Consider the following 26,215-nt stretch of genomic DNA (forward strand, 5'->3'; position numbering starts at 1 on the left):
AGCCTCCAGCCTCCACAATGGTCTTATTAATATTTGTTTATCGCCTCGTTGGTACTGTTTATATGTTCGTTTCTTTCTTGTAATTTTTTTTCTTTTTTGTACCTATTACAACCAATGTGCACTTTCTTATGTTATTTTCTTATGAAACTGTGCAACTCTGATGTACGCCTCCCCCACTCCCCCCCTTATGTAATGCCTTCGGGCTCTTAAGGCTGAATAAATGAAATGTCACCGGATTTCTCCCAGGGAATTTTCTGGCTCGGGCAAATACGAGAAAGTTGTCTACTGAAAATCTGTCTCTTGTACGTACGTCACGCAGTCATCATATATTGTCTTGAAATAATCAATCAATCAATCAGCAAATGCGGTGCGGAAAACATTATACATTTTATATCTTGTGTTTTATTCGTCCATAATTATTTGAAGTCACACTCGATATTTTCACTGGTTTCTCGAAGTAGAAATATGACAGAATACTGATGATTAGCATGGTTTTTGCGTGAAACGGCAGGTGGTGAGTTTCATTACTACGGAAACTAGGTTAGACGCGTGAACGTATGGCAGAAAATACATTCATGATGCATGGGCAAGTATTGTCGCGCATACATATATATATATATTTTAAATGTCAAATTAGTGGCTTGGTGTAACCTTGAAATTGTCTCACCCAAAACTGTTCCTTATATGTAAGAGTCAAAATTGAACTCGCTACATGCCCACGGGAGGTGTTCGATGTTTGATTATTTCCTCATTCATTTCTGAAGGACAGGTCGAAGTAGGGCCTAATACAGGGCCTAATTTTGAAGAGTTCTTGGGGGACACGAATTCATCTGCGCCAGAGGGAAGGCCATCAACACTAGGTGTTTCAATGTGGTCTTCGGTTCTAGAAAAGGCGTATATTCAGCAGTTTCCTTCCTCCATGATTCAGCATGAGTTCTCGCGCTTTTCAAAAGACCCGCTTGTGAGGTTGCTTACATTATGGTTGTTCGCCGCCCTTTTGTGACTTTGCTATGCTCATAGAGTTGGTTGGCGATATTATTTTTGTGCATCTTTTATTTAAATTATTGAGCAAACATACAACATGCTGGAGAAAAAAATATAAATGAATGCATCTTTCATTGTCACGTTTGTTCCACACAAAGACATACCAAAGCCATGCCAAAGCCAAGCACATCCAGCTGTTGGCGTCTCGTCTGAAGTGTCTGCAGTGTTTCCGTGCTCACGCCCACAGAGTGAAACTGCTTGTTCCCATCATGACTACGTTGGACATTCGGCTGAAGAAAGTGAATAAGGTGTACCACGAAGGCGTAAGTATGTATGAACTAGCCGCATTACAGGACGCTCAGCGTGTGGCTGCATTTGCATTCTTCCGCCTTTCCCTTGGCTAGTCGCTTTGCTACGCACCTATAGTACTCGCATTATATAATCCCAGAGTTTCTGAGTTAACTTACCTCCCACGAATAAGTGACCATTCATTGATTCACTTTACCTTAAAAACACGATACAGAAGTGCGAAAACATATAAAGATACGAGTTTATAACAGAGCTGATACAAGTTCAATAATACCTGAGTTAGAATTCTTTACAGAAGGCTATATCAGCAACTTCGGCAAACATTCCATAGAAGAAAACTGGACCATGTATAAAGAAAAGATTCTACATCCCGTTGAACGATATATTCCGAAAAAGGAAATCATCTACAATTCTCGGTCACCATGGTTCAACTCTTCGTTAAAGCGCTTATCAAATAAAAAGTAAAGAATGTTCCGTCGCGGAAAGCGAACTAGCAATACTGATCATTGGGCAGCACATCAGCGAGTTCTTAAAGAATATACTGCTGCGATTCAGTGCGCAAAAGATTTTTTTTAACAACACCCTGCCATCGATACTTCGAACAAACCGTCGCAAATTTTGGTGCATTGTCAGTGGTTCAATAACACGACTCATACAGTTATCTGATAGCGACGACACTATCCTTCCTCTTAGCCAGTCTTGCACAGTCTTAAACAATGCATTTGTTTCTGTCTTCAATACAGCTGCTCCTGCATTATTACCCCGTTTACCTGACCAAAACTTTCCCCCTATGGATCCCATTGTTAAAGATTGGGTTGGCGTTACCAAGCTCATTGACAATCTGAAGATCTCCTCTTCCGCTGGTGCTGACCTACTCAACTCAAAGATGCTAAAAATAACCACAGTGTACTCAGCAATCATACTCTCAAAACTTTTTGAACAAACGTTACAGTGTTCCACATTACCCAGCGACTGGAAGGTGGTCCCTATCTTCAAATCGGGTTATGCTCATTCAGCAGATAACTATCATCCGATCTCACTGACTAGCATACCATGCAAAATGATAGAACACATCATACATTCGCAGCTAATTGAATTTTTGGAGAACAATTCTTTTTATAATAATTCTCAACATGGATTTGGGGAAATGCTTTCGTGTGAGACCCAACTATTAACGTTTACTAATGATCTATTTATAGCTACTGACCTTGGTTTCGACATAGACTGCATTTTTCTCGATTTCGCAAAGGTATTTGACTCAGTACCTCATGACTTACTCCTTTTCAAGCTTAGTAAACTTCATATCGAGACTAGCATATTTAACTGGATTAAAGACTTTCTTTCAAACCGTACTCAATACGTAACTGCTAACAATTATTCTTCTGCTCTTTCTTCTGTTACGTCCGGCGTACCACAGGGGTCTGTACTGGGCCCTTTGTTGTTTCTTGTATATATAAATGATCTTCCTGACAGTATTGTTTCTTCATCAATCAAGCTTTTTGCAGATGACTGCATAATTTACAACAAAATAACAAATTTTTCTGATTCACTAAACATCCAAAAAGATCTCGATCAATTATCTCTATGGTGTGACAAATGGCTTATGCAATTAAACGTTAATAAATGTAAAACCATGAGAATAACCCTGCGGCCTCACAGTACAAACCACAGTTATTACCTTAAAGGGGCCCCCTTGAATCCTGTTAACTCCTACAAATACCTTGGCATTAATATTATTAACGACCTATCCTGGAACATGCACGTTGATTACGTATCCCGCAATAATAACCGCACTCCTGGCTACCTGCGCCGTAACTGTTCCAAAGCACCGTCTTCCTCAAAATTCTTTATAAAACTTTAGTCCGTCCAAAACTAGAATATGCATCCAACATCTGGGACCCCAGTCAATCCATACCAATCCGTTCCCTTGAATCTGTTCAGAATCGTGCAGCCCGGTTCATTCTATCAAATTATTCCCGCTACGCTTCTGTATCCACTATGAAGAACACACTAAACCTGCGTGACATGTCTTTACGTCGTAAATTTCTTTGTCTCTGCCTCTTTCACAAAATATATCATCAAAATGAACTGTCAAAAGCGATCTTTCTCTTCAACCGACGCACATTTCTTTGCGTGTGGACCATAAGTTCAAGGTTGGTGTGCCATTTTGCCGAACCAACTTATATAATTATTCTTTCATTCCCAAAACCAGCGCAGAATGGAACCACCTTCCTGCATCCATCGCTGCCATTATCAACACTAAGTTCAGAAGTGCTATTGAAGATTACTTATTTTGTTAACTTGAATTTTCATAAATTGTATTATTGCACACTTGTATATGTATTAACCACTCCTTTCTGTAATGCCCTCAGGCTCTAAAAGTATTTGTAATAAATAAATAAATAAATATAGTGCGCGCAAAAATAAAAACAAAGTAAAGCACTACGGAAGTGTTCCGTAGTGGCTATGGTGTTAGTGGCTGGGTAACAGCACTGCGTAAATGGTGTGTGTACAGAAATGTAGCCGAAGAGAACGAGAGAGAATAATTATATAAGTTGGTTCAGCAAAATGGCACACCAACCTTGAACTTATGGTCCACACGCGAAGAAATGTGCTTCGGTTGAAGAAAAAGATTATTATGATAGAAAAGCTGAGAGGTCGGCCTGAACCAATGTTCTGACCTGCTACTCGGCGTTGGGGGAAGGGGAAAGGGTGTAGCCGAAGAAAATGTATCAAGAAGTGGCCGTTTTACTCACCGACGCTCGAGGATGAAGTGAGATCATTCGCATAGCGCCTCACGCAGTTTCAAAAGCAATCTGAAAGTTTTCTTTACCGGCATATCACTAAGAAAATAATTTTGAACTAGAGTCTAAGACATCCTCCACCATCTTCCTCTTCGTGGCCCCGCGGTATGCACTAGATCCGTATTCCATTGCACACAAAGGTATGTCCATGCATTTGAGGCTAAAGCATGCGTTTTGTGGGTACACTATCACACTGTACACAGTAGCGTAATGGCACGCAGGTGGCTGTGAACGTCACCGAAGGTCCGAAAGCTAAGGCCAGTTATGCTGCTGATGACTCAGATACAAGCGCCAGTTGCTTATTATAGGCCTATGTGTGTACACGTAAAAGCCCACAAAATGCCTTCTTAGCATGCCCCATAAAACCATGTAAACACTATAAAGCAGACAAATACCCTGCAAGGTCATATCAACTGCATCATAATGCAGATGCAAAACCTCAAGGTGCTAGACGCAAGGCACTACATGTCTGTCGCTTCTCTCTGCTGTTTCTGTCACACTTTACAGTGTCTTCGCACTGAGGTTGTCAATCTCTTTCAGGAGACAGTGGCTGGAGTTGTGATAGTGGAAAGCAAGACTGAGACCAAGCATGAGGGCCTTACGTTGTGGCTCGAGGGCACTGCCAGCATGCAACTCAGTGCCAAAAATGTCGGCATCTTCGAGGCATTCTACTCGTCCGCCAAGCCCGTACAGCTTATTGGCTACTCGCTCGAGATAGCTAAAGCTGGCCGTCTGCCCGCTGGCCGCACCGAACTGCCCTTCGAACTTCCCCTGAGACCTCGACCAGGCCGAACATTGTACGAGACTTACCATGGAGTCTTTATCAACATCCAGGTGTGGTGCTCATGTTTCGTGACAGCATATGTGTCCCTCTGTGATGTGGTTCATAGTGCAGCTTCCAAGCTGCAGAAGTGCTGTGTATATAAACTTGCTGGTGTGAAATGTATTGCATTCGAATGTGCACTCTGGAGTGGGTAGGCCCCTGCTGCTTGTGCATCTTGCTGCATGTCAGACGGCATGACTGTTGTGGATTACAGTGTAGATATGTTGAAGTAGAACTGCTTTGCACTGTTGTTAGGCACATTTATTGGGAAGTTGAGCTGTGCAAGGAATTGCACAGCAAGAAGTTGCCCTAAGGCAGCAGTGAAACTGAAGAACTGAATGTCGTTGCTCCTTTGTATTTTGTTTTTGCCTAATTACTGCATGGTTTGCTTTTTGTTTTATTTCATCTTACATTTTGTAGCCTAATGTCCTATCTGCTATCTTTGCAAATAGGAAATAAAGTCATGTTCTGTTCTTTGAACTCACAATTTAAGCCTGGCCCGCATGGAGCTTTTTTGCATGAGAAATGTGCAGTGCTGTGCCGCCCAAGTGGTGCCATCATAGGCATTTACTCTGCGTGCTTCATGTGCCAATGACCATGCATAAAGGCTCCATGTGGGCCAGGCTTTGCTTATGATGTAAATGGCACCCACTTGCTTTTCATGATGCATTAGCATTTCCTGGCGCATTCTTTACTGACACCGCAAACGCCAAGCTCTCTCCCAGACAGTGCTGGAGGGATAAGCGGATATAGTTTCCTGATTGGTTGTCTAAGGGCACTGAAATAGTGGCGCTATTATGCGGGTGTCCTTGTGTTTAGCTGGCTTTCTTTAAGGGCAAGCACAAGAAGCTCCATCGAAGGTACTTAGTTGCAAACACTTCAGTTGGCTGTTTTTAAATATGATCTGCAACTTTCATGTCGACAGTTTCTTGTTGAAGCTAATATTTTAAAAGCTAGGTAATTAGTTCATACTAATTCATTGACTGTGCAAAACGAAGAAAATACCACAGACTAGGCTGCGCGATTCTCGATACCACTGAGTTTGTTTCAGCCCACTGGCACACTCTGTTGTATTAAAACCTTGGTTACTTTTAGCTGAGACATGCTGTACATATTGCGGGTAGAAATGGCTATGTTGAATTAATTAGTGAACGCATTGGCTAGTTGGTTGTTCATTTTCAGGTGGGAACAGCATCGAAGACACGAACACAGGTGAAGGCACATGGAAAATGACATGCTGCACTGTCTATCAACTGATTTATTGTAGCGACAGGCAAACATTTAAATATGCTAGAGTGAGTCGTCAAAGGCATAAAAAACATGAAAAACATATAAAGGACGCAGGAGTTGGTCATCCTTACCCAGTGATGCATGGCATGCATGCGTTAAATGCGTCTGGTCATAGGTTAGCAGATAAATATGTAATTTCCTTGTCGATAGAAAAACAGATGGCACACTGATACATTTCTCCTTCAATGCTGATATTCTATCAGCATCAATTACTTCCCGGGTAATGTGGTTGCTGTTTTTTGCCAACACATCACATTTTTCGAATTTAAGCCATCAACCATGCTTCTTACAATGTACACCCAGATGGCCATTGACTGCTCTTGTCACATTGTAATGCCAGAGGGTATGTATATGTAATGTCACTGGGTATTTGCCACCGGGTTTTGGTTTGCTTTCACTCTTACATCTTGCCATTAGAAACATTCTATATTACTTGTTATAAATATAAACAGTACAGCATACGATCTCTACTTAACCATTCACTTCACAAAAGTTACATTATTTCATGCTTCACATTTATTCTTGATGTCAGTACTGTTTTGTGTCCTTGGATCTTGTGTACCTTTTTTTTTTCGGCAATGATTTCTATTCTTCATCTCACCAACAATGTGAGTGCTATGGGTCATGTCTGCCAACCCTAATAGAAAATCAGAAGGGCTCCTCCATTACATGCCTCTGATCACCCTTCATGTAATACCGACTAAATAGAAGCTTCAGTGAAGGATCAGCCGCACACAAAGGGCAAGCCATCCTACCATCTCAGAACACACAGCCGGTTCTTGTTTCTGATTGGTTGATACCAGCCCTAGCCTTCACTGCATTGCACGGTATTGGTGAGACAGAGCATAGTACATGTATACATAATATATAGTGACAGCAGTTACAATGACATACACAGAAACTTTGAAACTTCTATCAAAGAGTATGTTGGCACAAACTTGCTCTTGCTCGAAAGAAGTTGACTGTCTTTTGCTTTGGCTCCCGTACCAATCTACCAAATGTGATTTGCTTTTGTATTGAGAATGTCTAGATTAAGCATGCAGCTGAAGAAAACATAGACAGAGTTCTGTTACTGTGATTTGGTAAAAGTGAAAGTCTCCCACCACTCTGTTGCATTCTTGCAAACTTGAATGTTCCTTTTGCAGTACCTCTTGCGATGTGAGATGAAGAGATCACTGCTCAGCAAGGATGTTCAGAAAACACTTGAGTTCATTGTTGAGTTGCAGGTAAGCATTGCTCTGTGTGGAAGGCGGTTGCTTAGTTGAGTTTTTTTCCAGCATTCTAATCTTGTTTATACTAAGGGATATCAGATTTCCTTTCCTGTATCAATGAAGCAGTGGCAACCATGTTGCAAGCTATCAGTTTCTGATCAACATAATGTGAATATGTACATGCTCAGGCCCAGTTCAAGGACCGATTGGTTTTAGCAAGGTTCATCAATTCAAAATTTTCCATAAGGCAAAATGAGGACACTATGAAAGATTCATTGTGGTTGTCATGTTGTTAACTGCTTTGTGAGATTGGTGACATACTAAAGATGTCTAGGTCTGTTTTTTTATAATTTCGATTCAATTAAATATTTAGTTGGCCATATCTGGAGGAGCATGCAAAGTACAAGAGTGCAAACACATGCTTCGTCATTGCTGTTCTTTGCAGGAAGGCGCCGAGAAGGCAACACCAGTTCCAGTTAACATCAACATAACACCAGAGTCACTACAGAATGTTCGAGATGTAAGTGCAATTGCTGTGAGGTATTGTAGTACTTAGTTTTGTACTGGAACACTAAGCATTCAAGAAGAATATGATGAATAGAGCAGGATGAATTTCATAGCTGAACTTGTCAGTGGCTGTAGAATGGCACAGTTAATTGGGGGGCAGGGGACAAGAGCAAATTAGTGACGAGCTCTACTTGCCTGTATTCCTGCCGCTACAATGATTTGGGCAAAATGTGAAAACACTTGTGTACATAGATTTAGGTACATGTTAAATAACCCCAGTTGGTCAAAATTATTCCGAAGCCCTCCACTATGACGTCTCTCATAACCCCCATGTCGCCTCGGGACGTTAAACTCATTTCTGCCACTACACTGTCTAGCCAACAACCCTTCTCTGCCTCTCCGTTGCTGGCCGAAATCTTACAACAATGATAGTCATCTGCTACAGGTATCAGAATATATAGTGAACAAATAAAATAATTTTTTTCCCCTTGTAAAATTATTAGCTCAGTGAAAACCCTGCATTATATGCAACTGCAACTTTTGTAAGGCCACTTCTTGAGTACGCGTCAGAGGTATGGAGCCCTCATCAAGGTTATTTGAAGAAACAACTAGAAAAAATTCAGAGGTACGCAGTGCGCTTTATATGCTCCCGATATCGAAGGACTGATTCAGTCACAGAAATGCTCAGTTTTTCTAAACTGGACCTGCTAGAAACGCGTAGACAAAAACATCGATTGAAATTATTATTCCAGATACTTCAAGGCCAAATAAATATTAGGAAGGAAACATACATACTCGCACCTGGTAAACGGAGCTCCAGAACCAACCATAACCGGTCTATCCAGGCTTATACCACTCACACTAATACATTCAGGCACTCCTTCTTCCCCGATGTGATTGAAATGTGGAACAAGTTACCGATGTGTGTAGTGGAACATACTGATTTGTCCCAATTCAAAAAATCTCTGGATGACTATCTGTGCGAATGCGCCGCTTGATTTCGATGTATTCTGTGTTTGTGATTATTGCACATGTTCTTTTCTTTTATATGTATTTTTTTCATAACCCTCTCTGTAAGGACCCTCGCAAGGGGGTTGACAGTATTGTTAAATAAATAAATAAATAAATATCGGGACCCTGCTTGCAATATAATGCAAGTCTTTCTTTCTTTATAACCCACCGTGGTTGCTTAGTGGCTATGCTGTTGGGCTGCTAAGCATCAGGTCGCAGGATCAAATCCCGACCATGGTGGCCACATTTTGATGAGGGCGAAATGTGAAAACACCCTTGTAGTTAGATTTAGGAGCACGTTAAAGAACCCCAGGTGGTCCAAATTCCCAGAGTCTCCCAGTACAGCATGCCTCATAATCAGATCGTGGTTTTGGCACAAGAAATCCCATAATTATCACTTCTTTCATTCTTCGTTGAATATTCAGTCAGCTCAACCACTAGGCAATTCAGCTGTGTAGGAAAGTCAGTGTCATTGCAAGAGTGAGCATGTACAGGGGAGTGTGTGTCCAAAAAGAAGTGAGAACTGAATGAAGTTTCATAAACGTGGTTATTAATATGCATGTTATGGGTCACATGTCACCTTTTTGTGATAAAAGAATCAAGTGAACTGTTGTTCAGACCTTTTATAGTGTGTACTTCACACTTGAATAAAATGCTGGTATTCATCAATGACTACTGCCTAAAGGAATATTAAAAAGGAATGTTAAATAGGGAATTACACTCCTGTGACAGCAAGGCAGCCACTTTTACCATGAGAGTAGGCTCAGTAAACCAGGAAAGCCACAGAAAAGAAAGACTGGTCGCAATGCTTCCTAGGAGTTCCTGTACCAGCTTGCCATAATGTCACAGATTTTGAAAGCCCCTACACAGGTCTAGTCATACGTTTATCGGTAAAGAACAACTGTATTGACAGTAAAGAACAATTGACAAAAGACAACCAAGCAAGCTTAAAGAACTTTTCCAATGTAGAAGCGGCTCAAGTACAAGAAAATGCTTTGAAATTTGAAATTTCACACTTGTCTATCGGTGCAGACATTATGGAGCGAAATTCAAAATGGCAAAGTTTTGCCATAATGTTCTTTGTTAATGATCAACCTTTCTCTGTCAAAGGAATGCAAATAGAATTCGAAAGGATAAATTACCAATCTAAAAAGGTTTGATGTTGCTCCTTCGTGTCCCTTTAAAGGAGGGCTGGCGCATGTTTTGGAGTTACACAATTGTAGAAGTTCTATGACACACATCTCGCATGTCAAAGAATGACACTTGGCAAGCATAAATGCTCTGAAACACTTAATTACCACATATTCTTATTTGATACTAAACTTTGTCCTAAAATACTGGACGTGACGTAATTGACACTGCGGCGACATCAAGGCACGGTGAAAAAATGTGCTGATGTTGTTTAACGGTAAGGCGAGATATGATGACATGGCTCATAAGTAAATTAAACAATAGTACTGTGAGCCATCCTGGCTATGCTTGTGTGTGAACCACAGCAGTCACAGAAATGGAATGAGCCAATGTATCATGTAGTTTTGACGCAATCACTTCCTGGTCACCAGAACAGAAACTGGTTCGTAGAAACATGTGTTATAGTAAATTATATAGGGCACGCTGATGATTATATCTCATATTCATTGTAAGGAACTAAGGATATGGACATTCATTTAACGCAAAAAAAAAAGACAAACGTCAGGAAGATTATGCAAATACTCAATGAAACACATTGGATACAAAGGGAGCAGACTTCTAGAAAGCAAAGTCAGCACTGTGCCAAGACATCCCATGTTACGACGAAATCACTCAGAGTGGAACCAGGTGTATTTGACATTTGAACTCTGGATACATTTGCACCATGCCGTTTCTGTGATCAATCCTGTGCATGCCATGCCTTGTCATACCGACGGGCTGAGCAGGTGCAACATGCGGTGCTGGAAGAAGGCTGGAGATGATCTCTGTTGATTGCATTGCGCAGCACTCGAGAGTGCCTCGGTTCCTCATCAAAGGACGGATTGACAGCACTTGCTGCTGCATCACCAAGCCCTTCACTGGAGTGGTAAGAAACTTTCTTTTTCCTCTTGGTGTTATCCATGAGAAACAAAGCAACCTTCCTTTCTGCATTGAGGTCTGGATAACACTGACCATAGTGTGTCCGTTTTGTAACATGTTCTAACCCATTAATGCTGAACTGAGAGTCAATTCTCTATATAGCGGTTGCATTTGATACAAGAATACCTTCGTTATATCTGATATTCATTATAAGCATGCATTCCTTACATGCTAATACTTGCAAGAGAATTTTTAGAACTACTTTGTTGTATCCATATCCATTATATCGAACTTCGGCTGCAATGCCATTGATCAGCAGCTGTATGGATTAAAATGCTCGATTGATCAATTGGTCAACTGTACAGTCTTAATTTTTATGTGAGTGCAATGAAGATTTTGAAGTTTATTTCTGTCACCTACAACTGAAGCTATGCATGTTCTTACAAGTGCCCTCGCACACCATTGCTGCCACATACCTTTTGTGATATCAGCACACCACCACTGAATGCTATACACATCATAGTTCATGTGAAGCACACACACAGTATTGCCGAGCATTAGACTGTTTTAGCATGTGCAAGTACAGTGTGGTTCACTTCTGTGTAGAGCACACAAGTGGCCTGCTCCAGTTTCCAGGGTGATGCCTAGAGGCGCTTGCTGGCTATGCAATAGTGCAAACTGGAGCATGTGCAGCATAATAGAGTTGTAGATCTGCTCACATTACTTTTAACGAATGGTAATGTTGCTAAGTGCCCTCATACTTTCGGGTGTGCACATGGCCTGGGGTTGCTGTCTGACTGTGCCACGGGGTAATGGAATTACGGGCACAAGCTGAAAGCATGTATGATTTGTTACACCACTTGGTATGCCACTTGGCTGACTACATGTCTGGTTAAATTAAGGTGCTTATTAATATCACTGCTAGCGAAAAGCATCCCTTGTAGTTCTGCGTGTCTATTAGGCTGTGCATGCTCTTGAGCCACTATCTCAAACCTAGCAACCTTTAGTGCATACACCGCATCAGGTTGCTAGCGTGCTCTACACAGTAGTGAGTTGTACTGTACCTCACGTTGTGATCATTCCTAAAAAAGAAAGGGTAGAGCACTTCAATCTGTACTGATAAACCTTTGTAACAATGCTTACCATTTACTACTACTGCAGCGTTCATAATCACATATTGTTGAAACTCAATAGAAATAGAGACAGGATCATGGTGCGATAAAGGCTGACACTACGTTTAGTTAGCCGATGCATCAACTTCATCTTCACCCGCAGGCTGGTGGTTGGTGGTTGCTGCTTATGTTGCTCGCTTCATTTTTCTTTTTGGTATGATTAAGATGTAGCATTAGCCTCCCGTCAAAGAGAGCATTGTCCTGATGCTCTAACCACATCACCAGTGCCTATACGCGCTTGTGGTGCTGGGAAGTCACTCAGAAATGTAGGGTGGCATTCGTACCAATATAATTCTTGTACATTAATGCTTGCAACATAGAGAATACCACCATGTACAATGGTAGAGTGAGGAATAACAATTGTAGAGTGAGGAGTACACTTCTCCCTACAGTGGCTTGAACCGGAGTGGGAAGTCCGCGTTAACACATTTCATGCACGTGTGTGTGTGTGTTCACACAGTTTTTGGGGCAACTCACACGTGCCATCTACAGGCTGTTGCTGCTTGTAAGAAAACAAATGATCTCCCAACCCCCTATCCCCACAATTCCGATCATATGCGTTTCAATATGTATGTGACACATTTTAAATATCATACTTTCATCAATGTTTTTGCTGTTTATGCACTATCATGGTGTACGCAATTGGGTAAATAGCATTTGAAAAGGTTAATTCAATTAGAGAGGTTTAGCACTCTTTTGGGCCAATTGGAGCTTACGGGATGGCGAATTCAACAATATGACAGTATTTGAGAAGTGCCTAGAATATATCACCCTCTGACCTGTTAAGAGAACAGCCTTTGTTGAAGGAATCACCATTTCCCTGCTGGATGTCCTTTTGTCACCAGCTATCAGTGGAAAACTGCGACTCTGCCATCCGCTCCATCGAACTCCAGTTGGTGAGGGTGGAGACATGCGGCTGCGCCGAGGGCTACGCCCGTGATGGTATGCTCCTTTGAACTTGCCTTTAGAATATGCAAATTCACTGAAGTGGCGTCATGTCAATGCATTAATTTCATGAAGTCTAGATTCATAGTACCAGCACAATTGAAACTGGTCACAGAAAGAAGATGCAGACACCACACACTTTCCTGCATTTGAGGTGTCCGCATCTTTTATTTGTTTCCCATTTCTATCAAGCTGGTAAGACTCATGCATCAAGAATCTCACAACCAACTAGTATTTTATTTGATAACACTATGTACGGCTCTTTCACAAAAGTGATTGAAATGTTCAAATGTTCATGCACATGTGCATTGATGTGAATGACACAGCGATTGTTTCTTTTGCATTACTTGCTATGGCGGTGAGTGCTATGCTGATGTTCTGTTTTTGCATTGACTTGATTTTGTCTATGCAGGTGAAATTTGTGGCTGTATGCATACGCTGGATGACATCATGCTTGCTATTGCTAGGCACCAGCTGCGCATAACTTATAAAATAGTTTTTTTTTTCATCATTTAGTCAAGTCAGGTCAAACTTGTCAAATCTGCATTTCTTTTTATGGCTTCTACACGTTTGAAGGGCCAGTCAATGGGTCATTTAATACTGCAACACACGAAGGCATCTTGTGGCCATCAAGGGTTTGGACTGCTACCAGTTTTACTCTTACAATGAAATAAGTAGAATCCTGAATGTGACAGCCCTTCTTAAGCAACACGGTTTTAACATACAAGAAGCCAACAAACACTGACACCAAGAACAACATAGGGGAAATTACTTGTGCCTAATAAATGAAATAAAGAAATGATAAATTAATGGAAATTAAAGTGGATGAAAAAACAACTTGCCGCAGGTGGGAACCAAACCCACAACCTTCACATTTCGCGTGCGATGCTCTACCAATTGAGCTACCGTGGCGCCGTTTTCCCATCCACTTTCTTGGGTATTTATGTGTCCTAGTAGAACCCTGGGAGTGTTAGCCAGTGCCACCACTCGCAGACCTTGGTGGTGGACGTGAAACGTCTTTTTTGCCGCAGGCGTCATGAGAACGTGATATTTTTAGGGTGAAGGCAACTGGTCAATAAACACACATATGCTACCTGAAGGCATCAATGTTGCCGGATTCGAGACCCTGGTTATGTAATAACGAGAAGAGAGGGGGTTAACCGAGGGGCCCGATTATTATTAGTCATGTTATAAGAAGCCAACACTGACACCAAGGACAACATAGGGGAAATTTCTTGTGCTTAATAAATGAAATAAAGAAACGATAATTAATGGAAATTAAAGTGGATGAAAAAACAACTTGCCGCTGGTGGGAACCGAACCCACAACCTTCGCATTTCACGAAGGCTAACACTGGCTAACACTCCCAGGGTTCTACTAGGACACATAAATACCCAAGAAAGTGGATGGGAAAACGGCGCCGCGGTAGCTCAATTGGTAGAGCATCGCACGCGAAATGCGAAGGTTGTGGGTTCGGTTCCCACCTGTGGCAAGTTGTTTTTTCATCCACTTTAATTTCCAATAATTTATCGTTTCTTTATTTCATTTATTAAGCACATGCAATTTCCCCTATGTTGTCCTTGGTGTCAGTGTTTGTTGGCTTCTTATGATATGACTAATAAAAATCGGGCCCCTCAGTTAACCCCCTCTCTTGAGGTTTTAACATGTGACATAAAAACATGTCCGGATTAATATTGGCTCAGAAAAATTAGCCACCAGCAACAGGCATCTGAATAACTTGTGGCAAGTTTCTCTCTACGAAATTAAAAGTGGAATTGTGCTTGAGAAAGGCACTGAGCTAACCTATGTTGGAACACAGTCACGACAGTACTATCACTCTTATTTATACCCATACCACACGGGCAAGGTTAATGCCATTAAAAGTGCAAGGCCTTAAATTTCTTAATGGCGTTATATTTTGGTCACTGCTATATGCACATACAGTCCAACCCACTTATAACAATATTCAAGTGCCACGAAAATTCCATTGTTATAAATAATAATTGTTATAACCGGGTTGCACGAAAAAATCAAAATAGGGGGATGGCAGAGCTGATATGAGAAAACTATATAGGCAAGGAGGCCAGTGCCCCTCCCCACCACCTTCCTCCGCCCGGCTGCTAATTGTGTTCACTCGTTCAACTGCTTTCTGGGCGCTCTGATCGCGCATAACAAGCTGCGGCTGTCGGCATTAAAGAATGGCACTGCTATAACAACTGCAAAGAGGTGTCATGGGTGGCAAGCGATATGCAAGCACCGCCGAGGCATCACTTTGTTAACCCCAAAAATGTCCTTTTAAAAATTGCAAGAAGGCTGCCATGGCAGCCTGTCAGCTTGAGAAATCCAGAAGAAACGCTGAGGAGAGATCGCCACAAGCATCTCGCCACGTACTTCTCACTGGCTTGCACGAAAAAAGCCTATGCATGTGCGTGAGCCATGCATGCTTTACGTGAAGCTTGCCAACATCCTTCTCCAAGGCATCCAAGTGCTCCACGTAGTGCAGTGGAAGGTTCCTTGCGAAAACAAAGCCCCGGAGAAACTGAATGATGCCGGGACTCCTGTGAGGACAACGTTGAGGCAGCCTGCCCTACCGCGTCATCGCTGCCGTCTTTGTCGCTATCCGATGCAAGCACATTCGCGACGATAGTCTCATCAATTAGAAGCACTTAGTTTTCAAATCTATAGCTGTGCGCTTTCTTTTCACCGGCAATGGCGTGCCTTGCTGATGATCAGCAGACAGATCAGCCATTTTCTGTTTCAACGGCGTGTCAGGCGAAGTTGAAAAACGGCGGGGAACTGCACTGAATGAGGAGCCAGCGAGCAACATGCAAGCAATCTGCTTGCGGAGCAGTTGACGTGGTCCATTTCTGTTTCGGAGGGTGGAAGGACGACGGGAGAGAGCCACGCGGAGATGGCTGGAAAATGAGCGCGCAGCAGCTGTCGAAGCAGCAGCCCATCGTGCAGCGGCTTGAATTTCTCGTTTTCTTTTCAAGGATTTCGCATTTCACTACATTTAGGCTTGGACACCCTGCAGCCAGACTTCGTTATAACCACTAATATGGCATCGGGGCATTATAGTAAACGGGTTATTTAACCATGGAAAACATACAAAAGTTGACGGTGCAGCGGCTTCTCATTGTTATAAACAATATTTGTTAAAACTGGTATTGTTATAAGTGGGTTTGACTACTTAATGGCATTAAACGTCATGATGACGACAGCTATAGTGAAACGGTTTTGCCAATCATAATACAATAAAAAAATATTTAGGGAGCAAACATTTTAAGAAATGGCATGAAAAGCAGTAGGCATATTTTACGTCTAACTTTTACCTAACTTCTGGAATGTGATATTTGCACCCATCCGTAAACTGTTTGAAGCCAAATCTTTCGATGCATTTGATGGGCAAGTGAGTTGTGATGGTTGTGAGAACACACTATGCCCTGAAAAAAAAAAGCTCTTTTTAAGATAAAGTGTAGAATATATTGTTTTTTGCTACAAATTCATCTAGTATCATTAGCATGTGGAGGCAGTGGGAACAAGAGTTAAGAGTATGCACTACACTGCAAATGGCATTAAGTTTTAATGGCACTAAGCATGTCCGTGGCACCCAACGAATGACATTAAAATTTAAGGCATTAGCAAGTTAGTGCCATTTTTTGTGCCCGTGTGGCACAGGTATTACCTATCCTAGCCACAAGAAGGTGCAGGATGAACCAGCTTGTAAAGGACCAATTCCTTTCGACATAAAATCCAGTCAAGTTACCTACACCTAAGCATAATCTTGAGCTCAGGAAGTACTGCTTGGCAAGTACCAGAATGCCAAGTTCGAATTTACGCTTTTTCAGTGATCATGTTGGACACCACTATCAACTGTCACAAAAATTTCCAGATTAATGTAATCACTACTGAACTGGACATGGAGGCATGTTATGTGGCCGTGGTTCCTTGCACTGAGCTCAACTGGGCCTCTTCAGTCCTCTCCACTTAAAGGGCCCCTCACCAGGTTAGGGCATTGCAAGCAGACAAGCACTGTGCAAAGATCATGTGCTGACGATTGTGTCTGCAAACTATCAAACCTGTGCCTGGTGCAAGAAAGGGCTGAAATTTCAAATGACAGCTTGTGTGCCCTTCCTCTTGAGGGAGCTCCACTTCCTGCCAGAGAATCAACGTCACTCACATACACACACACAAGAAGGGTGGGGGGATGTTCATAACGTAATTGTGAGAGATTTTCTCTGCTACAGTATGAGAGAAAGCAGGGAAGGAATGTCGCTTGAGGACAGTAGTCAAGGCAAAGGGGAGAGTGTGGTTGTGTTGGCCATAAAGCTCACTTGCTGGCAGCCTGGTGATGCGACATTTCGATTTCTCTTACCCCTTTCAATAAAGAATCAATTTTTTAAAAATTCTTGCCATAGATCTTGCTATAGCGTTTGCAATATTGTTGAATGCCCAACTAAATAACCCTTTACAGGGTGCATTGTATAACCAAAATTTTCAATGGGGAATGGTGAGAGGCCCTTTAAGTATATCAGTGCCAGTGTGAACAGCACCATCACATAACTTCCTTCCAATCCAAGCCATGAGCAGTCAGTCTGGGAGCCTTCAGTTGCTGCTTGTGGAACTTACCATTATTACTGATGCCCTGCTGTGATATGCCTTCTTGTTGAAAGTATTTTGTACCGCTTGTGAAACTATACAGTAATTTACTGTAAGAGGATAAAAGTCAGCTAGTTCAGTTTGATAGCGTATGTTTCGTAATAAATAACAATACAAAGAATGTTTTGCAAATTGGTGTGTGCAGCCACTGAGATCCAGAACATCCAGATTGGGGAGGGTGATGTGTGTCGAGGCATCGACATCCCTATCTACATGGTTTTTCCAAGGCTCTTCACCTGCCCTACACTCATCACCAACAACTTCAAGATAGGTGAGGAGAACTTGCTGCTAGATAAAACCTGAGTCCTACACTGCTTTTCTGGTCACGAAACTCCACTGTAACACTATGGGAGAGCTTGCTATGTTGCCACAGCTGCCATGCGGCAGCGCTAGGAGCACGGTGGGGGCTAGACAAAAGCTGCACGCTGCGTCAATCGGTTCTTTATTCTATGGCTGGGCGCCCAAGTAGTCCGGTGGCATCGGCAGCCGGTTTTCCTCATTTCAAGAGATAATTTGTTGATCTGTACCGCTTCATCGCTTTGGGTACAGAGGGTACGAGCGAAAAGGTATCGCTATTTTGTTTGCCTTGTGATGCCGATGAGTGGGTGAAGTGGAAACGTCCAATACCGCGACAGGAAGCTGGCGGCTTTACCTTCGACTCTCAACACGTCGGAGTGTTGCGAAAGATTTTGACACCGCGGATGTTGTTCGAAGCGATAAGTTCGTTGTGAAAGGAGACGCTGTGTCCTTACCCGGAACCGTTCCTTGGCTGTTCGAAGGGCTGCCAGTGTACTAGGCACCAGGGCAGAAATTGTGCATTTTTTTTCTTCTCAGATGCCGTCTGCACTTCACAAGAAAAAAGAACAAACTTACATGGGCAAGTAAGAGCACAACATGCCAAGCTGGTGGGGGCAAGAAAGTTATATGTGCTGAATTGTTTTCTTAGCGGTTTCAGCCATGCAAACACGCAATAGTTTGTTTTTATTTCACTGCTTTTTCTCAATGCGATAGGTAATGGTGAAAAAATGCTTTTGCCTCTTTTCCTTCGCTGTTATGTCAGCCATGTTCATTTTTCTATTTTTAAACTACCTCATTAGAACTACTTTGCAGCTTGCTGTTTCTTGAGATGCTTTCCATCATATGATGTATTTTGCATTCCTGCCTTGTTTACAGTAATTTTTTTTGCACAACAGTGTCATGTTCACAAACATATGTAATTAAATGTGCCATTATACTGAAGCTTACGACGCAATGAGCATTAGTGTCTCCTCAGCTTGACAGGTTGTGAGATATTTTTCCCCATGTTATGTGGTTCACATTCTGAATAAATCGGCAGTGCAGCAGCATCATGCTTGTGAACGGGTACACTTATTTTTGTTTAGGCTTGTAGCATGAAACGTGGCTTCGTTTCACTCACGCCATTCAAGCGTAGTCCATCCAAGAGACACATGCTATCATTATGAAGCATGCCAAACTGAAGTGGAGGTGATAGCGGGACTCGTCCCAGAAGGCGAGACATTTGTGAAAGCGCAAGCAATGCAAGAAATTGAGCTGCACGGGCGGCCTTGCGTAGCTGCGCAACGTGAAGTGACACGCACTTTTGTTTGTGTAATGCCTATGTAACATGAACTTGTCAAGGTTACATGTTGGAAATGAACAGACGGTGGTTGCAAACTCGGAGTTAAGGTTAAGTTAGAGATCAGTGTGTACTCATGCGACACACAGACGTTGCCTTGCGAAAGCTTTGTCGTTCCCGCTTTTAAATGTTGTCGACGCTCCCTGCAATAGGTTGCAGCAGAGTGAATTTAGTTAGCTTTTATAAACTGCAAACATAGGAAACTAGCAGTTTTTCTGTTTTGTAATGCGACAGCGGCAAACTCCCGCGGCGTAAACGGTCTCATTGCAAATAGTTAGCGCGATCGGCGTTGCTTCAAGTCTTGCTGCGAGGCTTAAATTTGCGAGTACTAGTTGGCGAGTTTATTAGGCTTGCACAGTGTCAGAAACCCAAGCAAACGACCTATTCTTAAATAAATAATCTCATGCCCCTCTGCCTGAGATAAAGAACTGCGCTGCAATGACGTATACGTTCAATATTGCTGCGTCGGCATGACTGCCTCCATCATAGCCTTGTTATCTTGCAAAGGTAAGCGAAAGTAACTGTTTCACGCGCACATGCAAGGTGAAATATGAGTGGTAGTAGAATGTCAGCTGTTTGATGAAAGATAAACAATTGCTTCGAACTGGTACAGCAGTTTCAGCCCAGTGTGGGGCGCGCGGACACTGAATGCCCCCACGCTAACAGCAGTGACCTTAGCGGCAGCTTCTGTCCCTGTATAAAACTGCGGGTGGAGTTTCGTGACCAGAAAAGCATTGAAGGACTCTGATAAAACTCTAGAGGAAGACCGCTGATGGCTGCCCATGCAAAAGCACTTTTTTTTTCACACACGTGTGCCGACACCCATGTGCACATGCGTCATCTTGGGAGTAGACCTGCAAACCTGCCATCAGAGGAGGTGTCTGTTTCTATTGAGCCAAAATCTAATAGTACATATAATGAACACATATATAAAAATTATCAGATATTATGAAGCAAACATAAAATGTTTCTTGTTGATATTGGCATGCAAAAGACATATAGCTTATAATGAATACTGGATAAACGGAAAATGATTTTTGCCGTGTGTGGCTTTGTTAGAAGATTTGACTGTACTAAGGTGTTTTGCTGCATTATGTCATAGCAATGTGAAATTTCAGAAAACTTTGGCCTTCTTAAAAGACGGGAATGTATGGGCAACACAGCCCATCAAGGTGGCGCGGTCATTCTTCCGTCCAGTTTTTCTTGCAGCCTCTTTCTTAAAGTCTGCCTTGTTTCACCAGCCATGATGGCTCAGTGGCTGTGGCATTCTGCTGCCAAGGACAAAATCAAAGGTTCAACTCCAAGCAGCCGCGACTGCAGTCCACTATGAGAACAATGCAAAAACACTTGTGTAACAATGTTTTGGTGCATGCTAAAGAAGCTCTTGCTTCCGCCAAGCACTGCGTTTCACCGTACATTCTGAGTCAATTTCCCAGAACTGGTACTAGGCACACAATGTTTCCAACAAGTTGGTGTATTACTTTGGATAGTGGCTGGCTGATTTCAATTTGACAGTTGAAACATGCTCCCTACCAAAGGCCTGATATATTTTGAATCCATAATTTTCGAAAGTGGCAGTAGGCAAAAGGTTTCTAGCAAATGGGTATGCTTGTACCTATTGACTGACTTGAATTTTGCAATTGCAGCATGCCCTCTGATGTTTTGAACTAGTAAAAATTGATAACATTTGTGATTATCACTCACATTATTTTGATGGCTGTTACTGCTATCACTTGTAACAAGCAAATATAATTTTGTCTCAAATTCTTAATGATATGAGATAATTGTCGCTGAAACACCTGGCAAGTACACACTATGGTGAAATCTCTTGTACTGTTGCTTCACCCAAGATATATATTTTATATTCCAGTTTCAAGGACTGGCACATTATTCTGCAAACCTGTTATTGCCTTGGCTGCAAGACACAGGCGTGGTGAAAAGAAATGCATGATGGTGCACATTCTGTGCCTCCTTTTGGTTCTGTAGCTCAGCTACAGCATTGGAGGTTCTTTGCTGCCACCTCAAGTGTTGATATAGCTTGGTGTACTAGGGAGAAAGCTTAACAGATTACTCAGCAAATTTCCAAATTCTGCCTTAGAGGGACTGACACCCAATTTTCTATGTTACCTATTTTTTTTAGTGCAGTGGGAAGCTTACTGGTCACTGTTGAATCATGCAGTGGTAACGCAGAAAAATGCCATGCAGCATTTTATATCATAATTTTTTACTTGCAGTGAGGATGTAGTCATTCACTGGAAGCTTACTGGAAACACTGATGGGTGAGCCCAATATGGCCATGCATCGGCATTCGTGGGAGGCAGACAACAAATGCAGTCATAGCCAACGTTTATAGATAATAACATCTGTAAATGTTGGCTGTAGCTGTAGAACGCATTATGTTGTTTATCAAGCTGATGTTCCTGCGAGTTAAGTTTTCCGAAACTTAAATTATTTCTCCAATAAAAGCTAAGTGCTTTTGTGATTTTCTGTCCAGCAACTTTTGTTATCAAACAAGTCAAGGGTGTCTTTTAGCCAAGCCAAGTTCTCGAAAGTGCTATGATAATTTTACATGTGATAAGCAGTGCAGCGTGTTGCCATAGCCACACATGCGCTTTTGATTTCCGAACCATGACGTCTCTCAAAGACATGAGCGAGCTGGAACAAAGAATTTTAGCTTGCGTGCGTGTTCAGGATTTTGTGCGTGTACAACAGCAACGATGTGCATCGCCATGCATTGAGGGATGCATGCACTACTCGTTAGCATGGCCTTTGTTTACTTCGTAATACACATGGAATAAAGTGCAAAAGCCTAATAATATAGTATGAACTGCAATTTTAAGTGAAAGTATGCAGTACCTAATAATAGCCGTCTTACAATAGTCTCACATACTACATCAGAAGTATCAAGGCTTGACCGGCAATTTGCACCACTTACCGATCTTTGAGACTGCCTTTGGCAATTTAAAATTGTAATTCCTACCTGAATCCTGAGCAGTATACTGGATTTTGTCACTATAAATTAGGGATGTGCAAACAGCAAAATTTCGAATAACTTCGAATATCAAATAATGATATCCACATGAATTTATCAGCAAGTTGGGTTAATTTGCTATGTAGGAACATTGAAATTGCTTTGTCACCTAGAAAACTAGAATTGTAAGCCGTTATACTAAAACATTGTGCATTTGGCTCATGTCAAGTTAAAAAATTTAGTAATTCCCACTAGCTGTCCTCACCAGCCTGTGCCTTATTATACCGCATCAGGTGGCCGTAAACGCGGAGCCACTTGACCCTGCGCCAGTTGTCACTTATCGTACTTGTTGTCAAGAACAAGCTCAAAATTGAAAATGGCGCTGCAAAAAAAAAAAAAAATGCAGTTTTTGCACCCGTGCCCCTCGCTACTGAGAAGCTGGCTTTCCCGTAAAGTTGAGACGTTTAGTGGCTAAGTGTGCTTTGCAGGTGAAATTTTGCTAGCAACACGAAATTATCACAAAATTCAGCACAACATCGCCCCAATATTCTTAGACTAAGCATAAACAAATGCTAAGAACTGTGTTTGCTCCCGCATAGTCAGCAAGATCTGCATATTCATGTACAACTGAATATTACATTTCCAGATATCTATTTTTCAAATCGAATGTGAACATTAAAAATATAATATTCGATAACATTTGTGCTTTTCGAATATTTACACACCCCTACTATAAATCATGGTCATATTATTTCTATCAATGTACCGCAACACATCCTGGCCAGTTTTCAGTCCCTTTTAAGCGACATGGAAACATGACCCTCCAACACTGCTTGCGGTGACTTCTAGGCATAGTTTGGTTCGTGTGCCCAATAACACAGCAAGCAATACCAAAGGGTCGAATGCGGCGTGACCTACAAGATCAGCACCCGCCATGTCACACTTTATGCCGATTGTATTGTGCAGTTCATAACAAAATGTAGGCCACCAAACTGTGGAGGCAACCGACAGCAGTCAGTTCAAACCAGCCAGTTGTGGTGGCGATTATGTTCTCAGAAGAGGTAAGTTTATAGGCTACTCAGGCAGAGCACATTAGTGTATCAATTTGAATAGCATTCTTTCTAGCTATCTTGCTATCCCATCAAAAACGTGGGTCAATTCCAAAGGTAGTGCAGTCTAAAATGTGTGCCATTCATATGTTACCCACTGAATATCGTATTAAAAGAAACTGAAATATTACATATTGAATATGGTGTACCCACCATTCAGTGGGTACACCCTTCACAGCAGTGCTGCGTGTGCAGAGGGAAGCACGAGAGAGGAGTGCAGATGGCACTACAAGCTCATACACGACGCATTTTAGCTATTTGCATATATGGATAGTCCTCATAGATTAGTTCTGCCTGGATTTTTTTTTTTTTTTGTCACATGCAAGTCTCAAAACAGCATTTGTTGTCTTCATCCACGCAGCAGGCAACTGTCACAGTGCCATGCCTCCGTGAGTGGGAGCTTGTGCACTGTATCTGGGAGGCAATGTTGTGCACAACCACTCCCCCATGGTCTGCTGCTTGAGGGTCTGTGCTATGGTCTTCGCCTAGCAGGTGCCAAAGGCAATAGAAAGGAGTGTGAAATTAGCCACTGACCTTATGCTCTGTCTTTTTTCTTTTTTACTCTTCTAGAGTTTGAAGTCAACATTGTGGTGGTGTTCGAAGATGATCACCTAATGACCGAGAACTACCCAATAAAGCTAACTAGATTTTAATATACTGACATGTGTACTTATTTATCCTTTTCTCAGGGACTATGTTTCACTCACTAATAACTTAATGGTATGGCTCAGTGCCATACATGCCTGCGTGATTTGGAACTTACTAGAGTTATCTATCTGCCAAGCCTGTTGTCAACGAACCTTGTGTTGTCTGATGGTACGTGCGACATGAATTGTGTAGTACTTTCTGGAAGGCACACAAGCACTAGCGATTACGCTGGAACTTTTGATGAGCCATGTATAAAAGCCAGCGTGCTTGACCCGCACATCATATTCCGATGATTGCAGACTATGCTCGTTGCTATCGTTGTGCTTCGAGTGTCACTTGCTTTTGTGGCCACAAACAGGTTTGCCCAATAAAAAGTTTGTTTCATGATTCATAGTTTTGCTGTACTGTGTTCTTCACCATCACTACAATGTGATATCTGATGGAGCTGCTGGGTATAGCAAAGCTGTGAATCTTGAAACTGTGAAAGACATATCTTTTTTCCTTAGAAGTTCGCCCTGTGGCGTAAAATGTTTGGTGCAAGTTATATGTACAACTATATCGTAGTTAGATATATCTGAAGAGCCCCAGATACCTTCCTGTTGCCCCAATGCATAACTATAGTTTTGCAATGTTAAAATGTCTACATAAATTATTTTAATCTGTGAATGCTGAACAAATAAATATGAGCATGTCTTACCAAAAATATTTTTCTGAAATTATGTTCATACCTGTGAGTTAATACAGTAGAACATTGTTATTACCCCGGCCGGTTATGTATGATTTCCCGATGCCAACATTCGTGATCAAGAACACAAGAAATGATGCAATTAAGTTACGCTTATTTTTTATCGGTTCATTTTTTCCCGTAAAACAAGATCTTTCACCACCAACATTAACATTCAATACATCAGCAAATTGTGTTCATAATCTATAGTTTCAGCCCGCTCGCCTGTCCCGCATGAAAACGCCGGCGAGCTCAGCTTTTCCATTCGGGCACCGACAGATCTCCTGGGTCATCGTAGGCCGTATTCGCAGCTATTGCTGCCAACCATATTGCAATAAACAGGTTCACCTATCTGTACAGTGCGTGGTGCCATTGGAAGCGTACCGCACACTTTTTATAGGTGATAACCCAAACACAGTGCCCTTGCAGACTGCAATAGTATGACACGTTTTCCGCCGCTAAATCCTATGTAAACAAGAAAAGGTGAGGCACGCACTATTGAGAGCTGTAGCCGCCTGCCGCATCGGCTTGAAAAATGCCATCACGTGAAAATGCCAGCGCGCACTCAGTTTCTTATTCCTGTACTAGCAAATCTCCACCCGGGTCATTGCATTCACATGCTGCCAAATCTATTGCGATAAGCATCTTCATCTGTGTTTTACAGCGCATGGGGGCGTAGCGCTGTTGTTAGTGTACTTCACGCTTTTAGTAGGCAATAATCCACGTGCGCTGCAGTTTCTTGCTACAGACGCCGTGATGTCAGCGTCATGTTTCGTTTCGATTTCCCGTTGGACCTGATAGGCTGCCCAGGCAGCGCTGCAGAAATGCCAGTAAACAGAGCCCTCCATGCCGCGCTTATAGGTTTCGGGTAGCACAAAGCACGATGCCCTGCTGGTGAATGCATGGCGCCGCTGTATATCTGCTTGTCCCAGCTGTGCTGCGATGGAAATTTAAGAGAATTTCGTGCATGGGAGGCTTTTTAGCATGCCTTCTGCCACCACGCAAGCAAAGCACCGTCTGCATGTGTGCACTGCGCACGAGAAGTTGCAGATGCGGTTCCAGTGCGCTGTCACTTTCGTGCATGTGCGGCTCAAGTCACGCGATGCCAAGGTGCAACGGCAGATTGCTGCAATATGCGTCTATTCGCTTAACCACATGCACCAACACAGAATTAGTTCACTAATGCAACCAATAAGCTGCTGGTGTTAGTACTGCGACTCGGCTTGACTGGCTGTGGTATACGTTTGACACCGACACTACCGGCCACATGCCTGCTTATACCACAAAAGCGCATTTCCAGACATGACAATCACCAAATACTGTGATTGGGTGTCTGTAACCTTAGTGCCAATGCCCGTAGCAT

The 26,215-nt window shown here is 42.3% G+C and overlaps 1 protein-coding gene across 3 annotated transcripts; it reads left to right on the forward strand.

Moving 5' to 3' along the window:
• Positions 1-1,154: 1,154 nt before the first annotated feature.
• On the forward strand, positions 1,155-24,138 carry LOC135903781 (vacuolar protein sorting-associated protein 26C). Of its 3 annotated transcripts, none has more exons than XM_065434170.1 (8): positions 1,155-1,307; positions 4,638-4,931; positions 7,356-7,436; positions 7,867-7,941; positions 10,915-10,995; positions 13,006-13,102; positions 17,910-18,035; positions 24,051-24,138. In XM_065434170.1, exons 1-8 carry the CDS (start codon positions 1,254-1,256, stop codon positions 24,131-24,133), a joined length of 891 nt encoding a protein of 296 aa, XP_065290242.1. In that variant the 5' UTR covers positions 1,155-1,253; the 3' UTR covers positions 24,134-24,138. The 3 variants fall into 3 exon arrangements, with proteins under 3 accessions (XP_065290242.1, XP_065290243.1, XP_065290241.1); XM_065434171.1 differs by lacking the exon at positions 24,051-24,138 and adding an exon at positions 21,635-21,660; XM_065434169.2 differs by lacking the exon at positions 24,051-24,138 and adding an exon at positions 21,271-21,519.
• Positions 24,139-26,215: the final 2,077 nt, after the last annotated feature.

The sequence above is a fragment of the Dermacentor albipictus genome, chromosome 4, assembly GCF_038994185.2.
Source record: "Dermacentor albipictus isolate Rhodes 1998 colony chromosome 4, USDA_Dalb.pri_finalv2, whole genome shotgun sequence".
NCBI classification, from domain to species: domain Eukaryota; kingdom Metazoa; phylum Arthropoda; class Arachnida; order Ixodida; family Ixodidae; genus Dermacentor; species Dermacentor albipictus.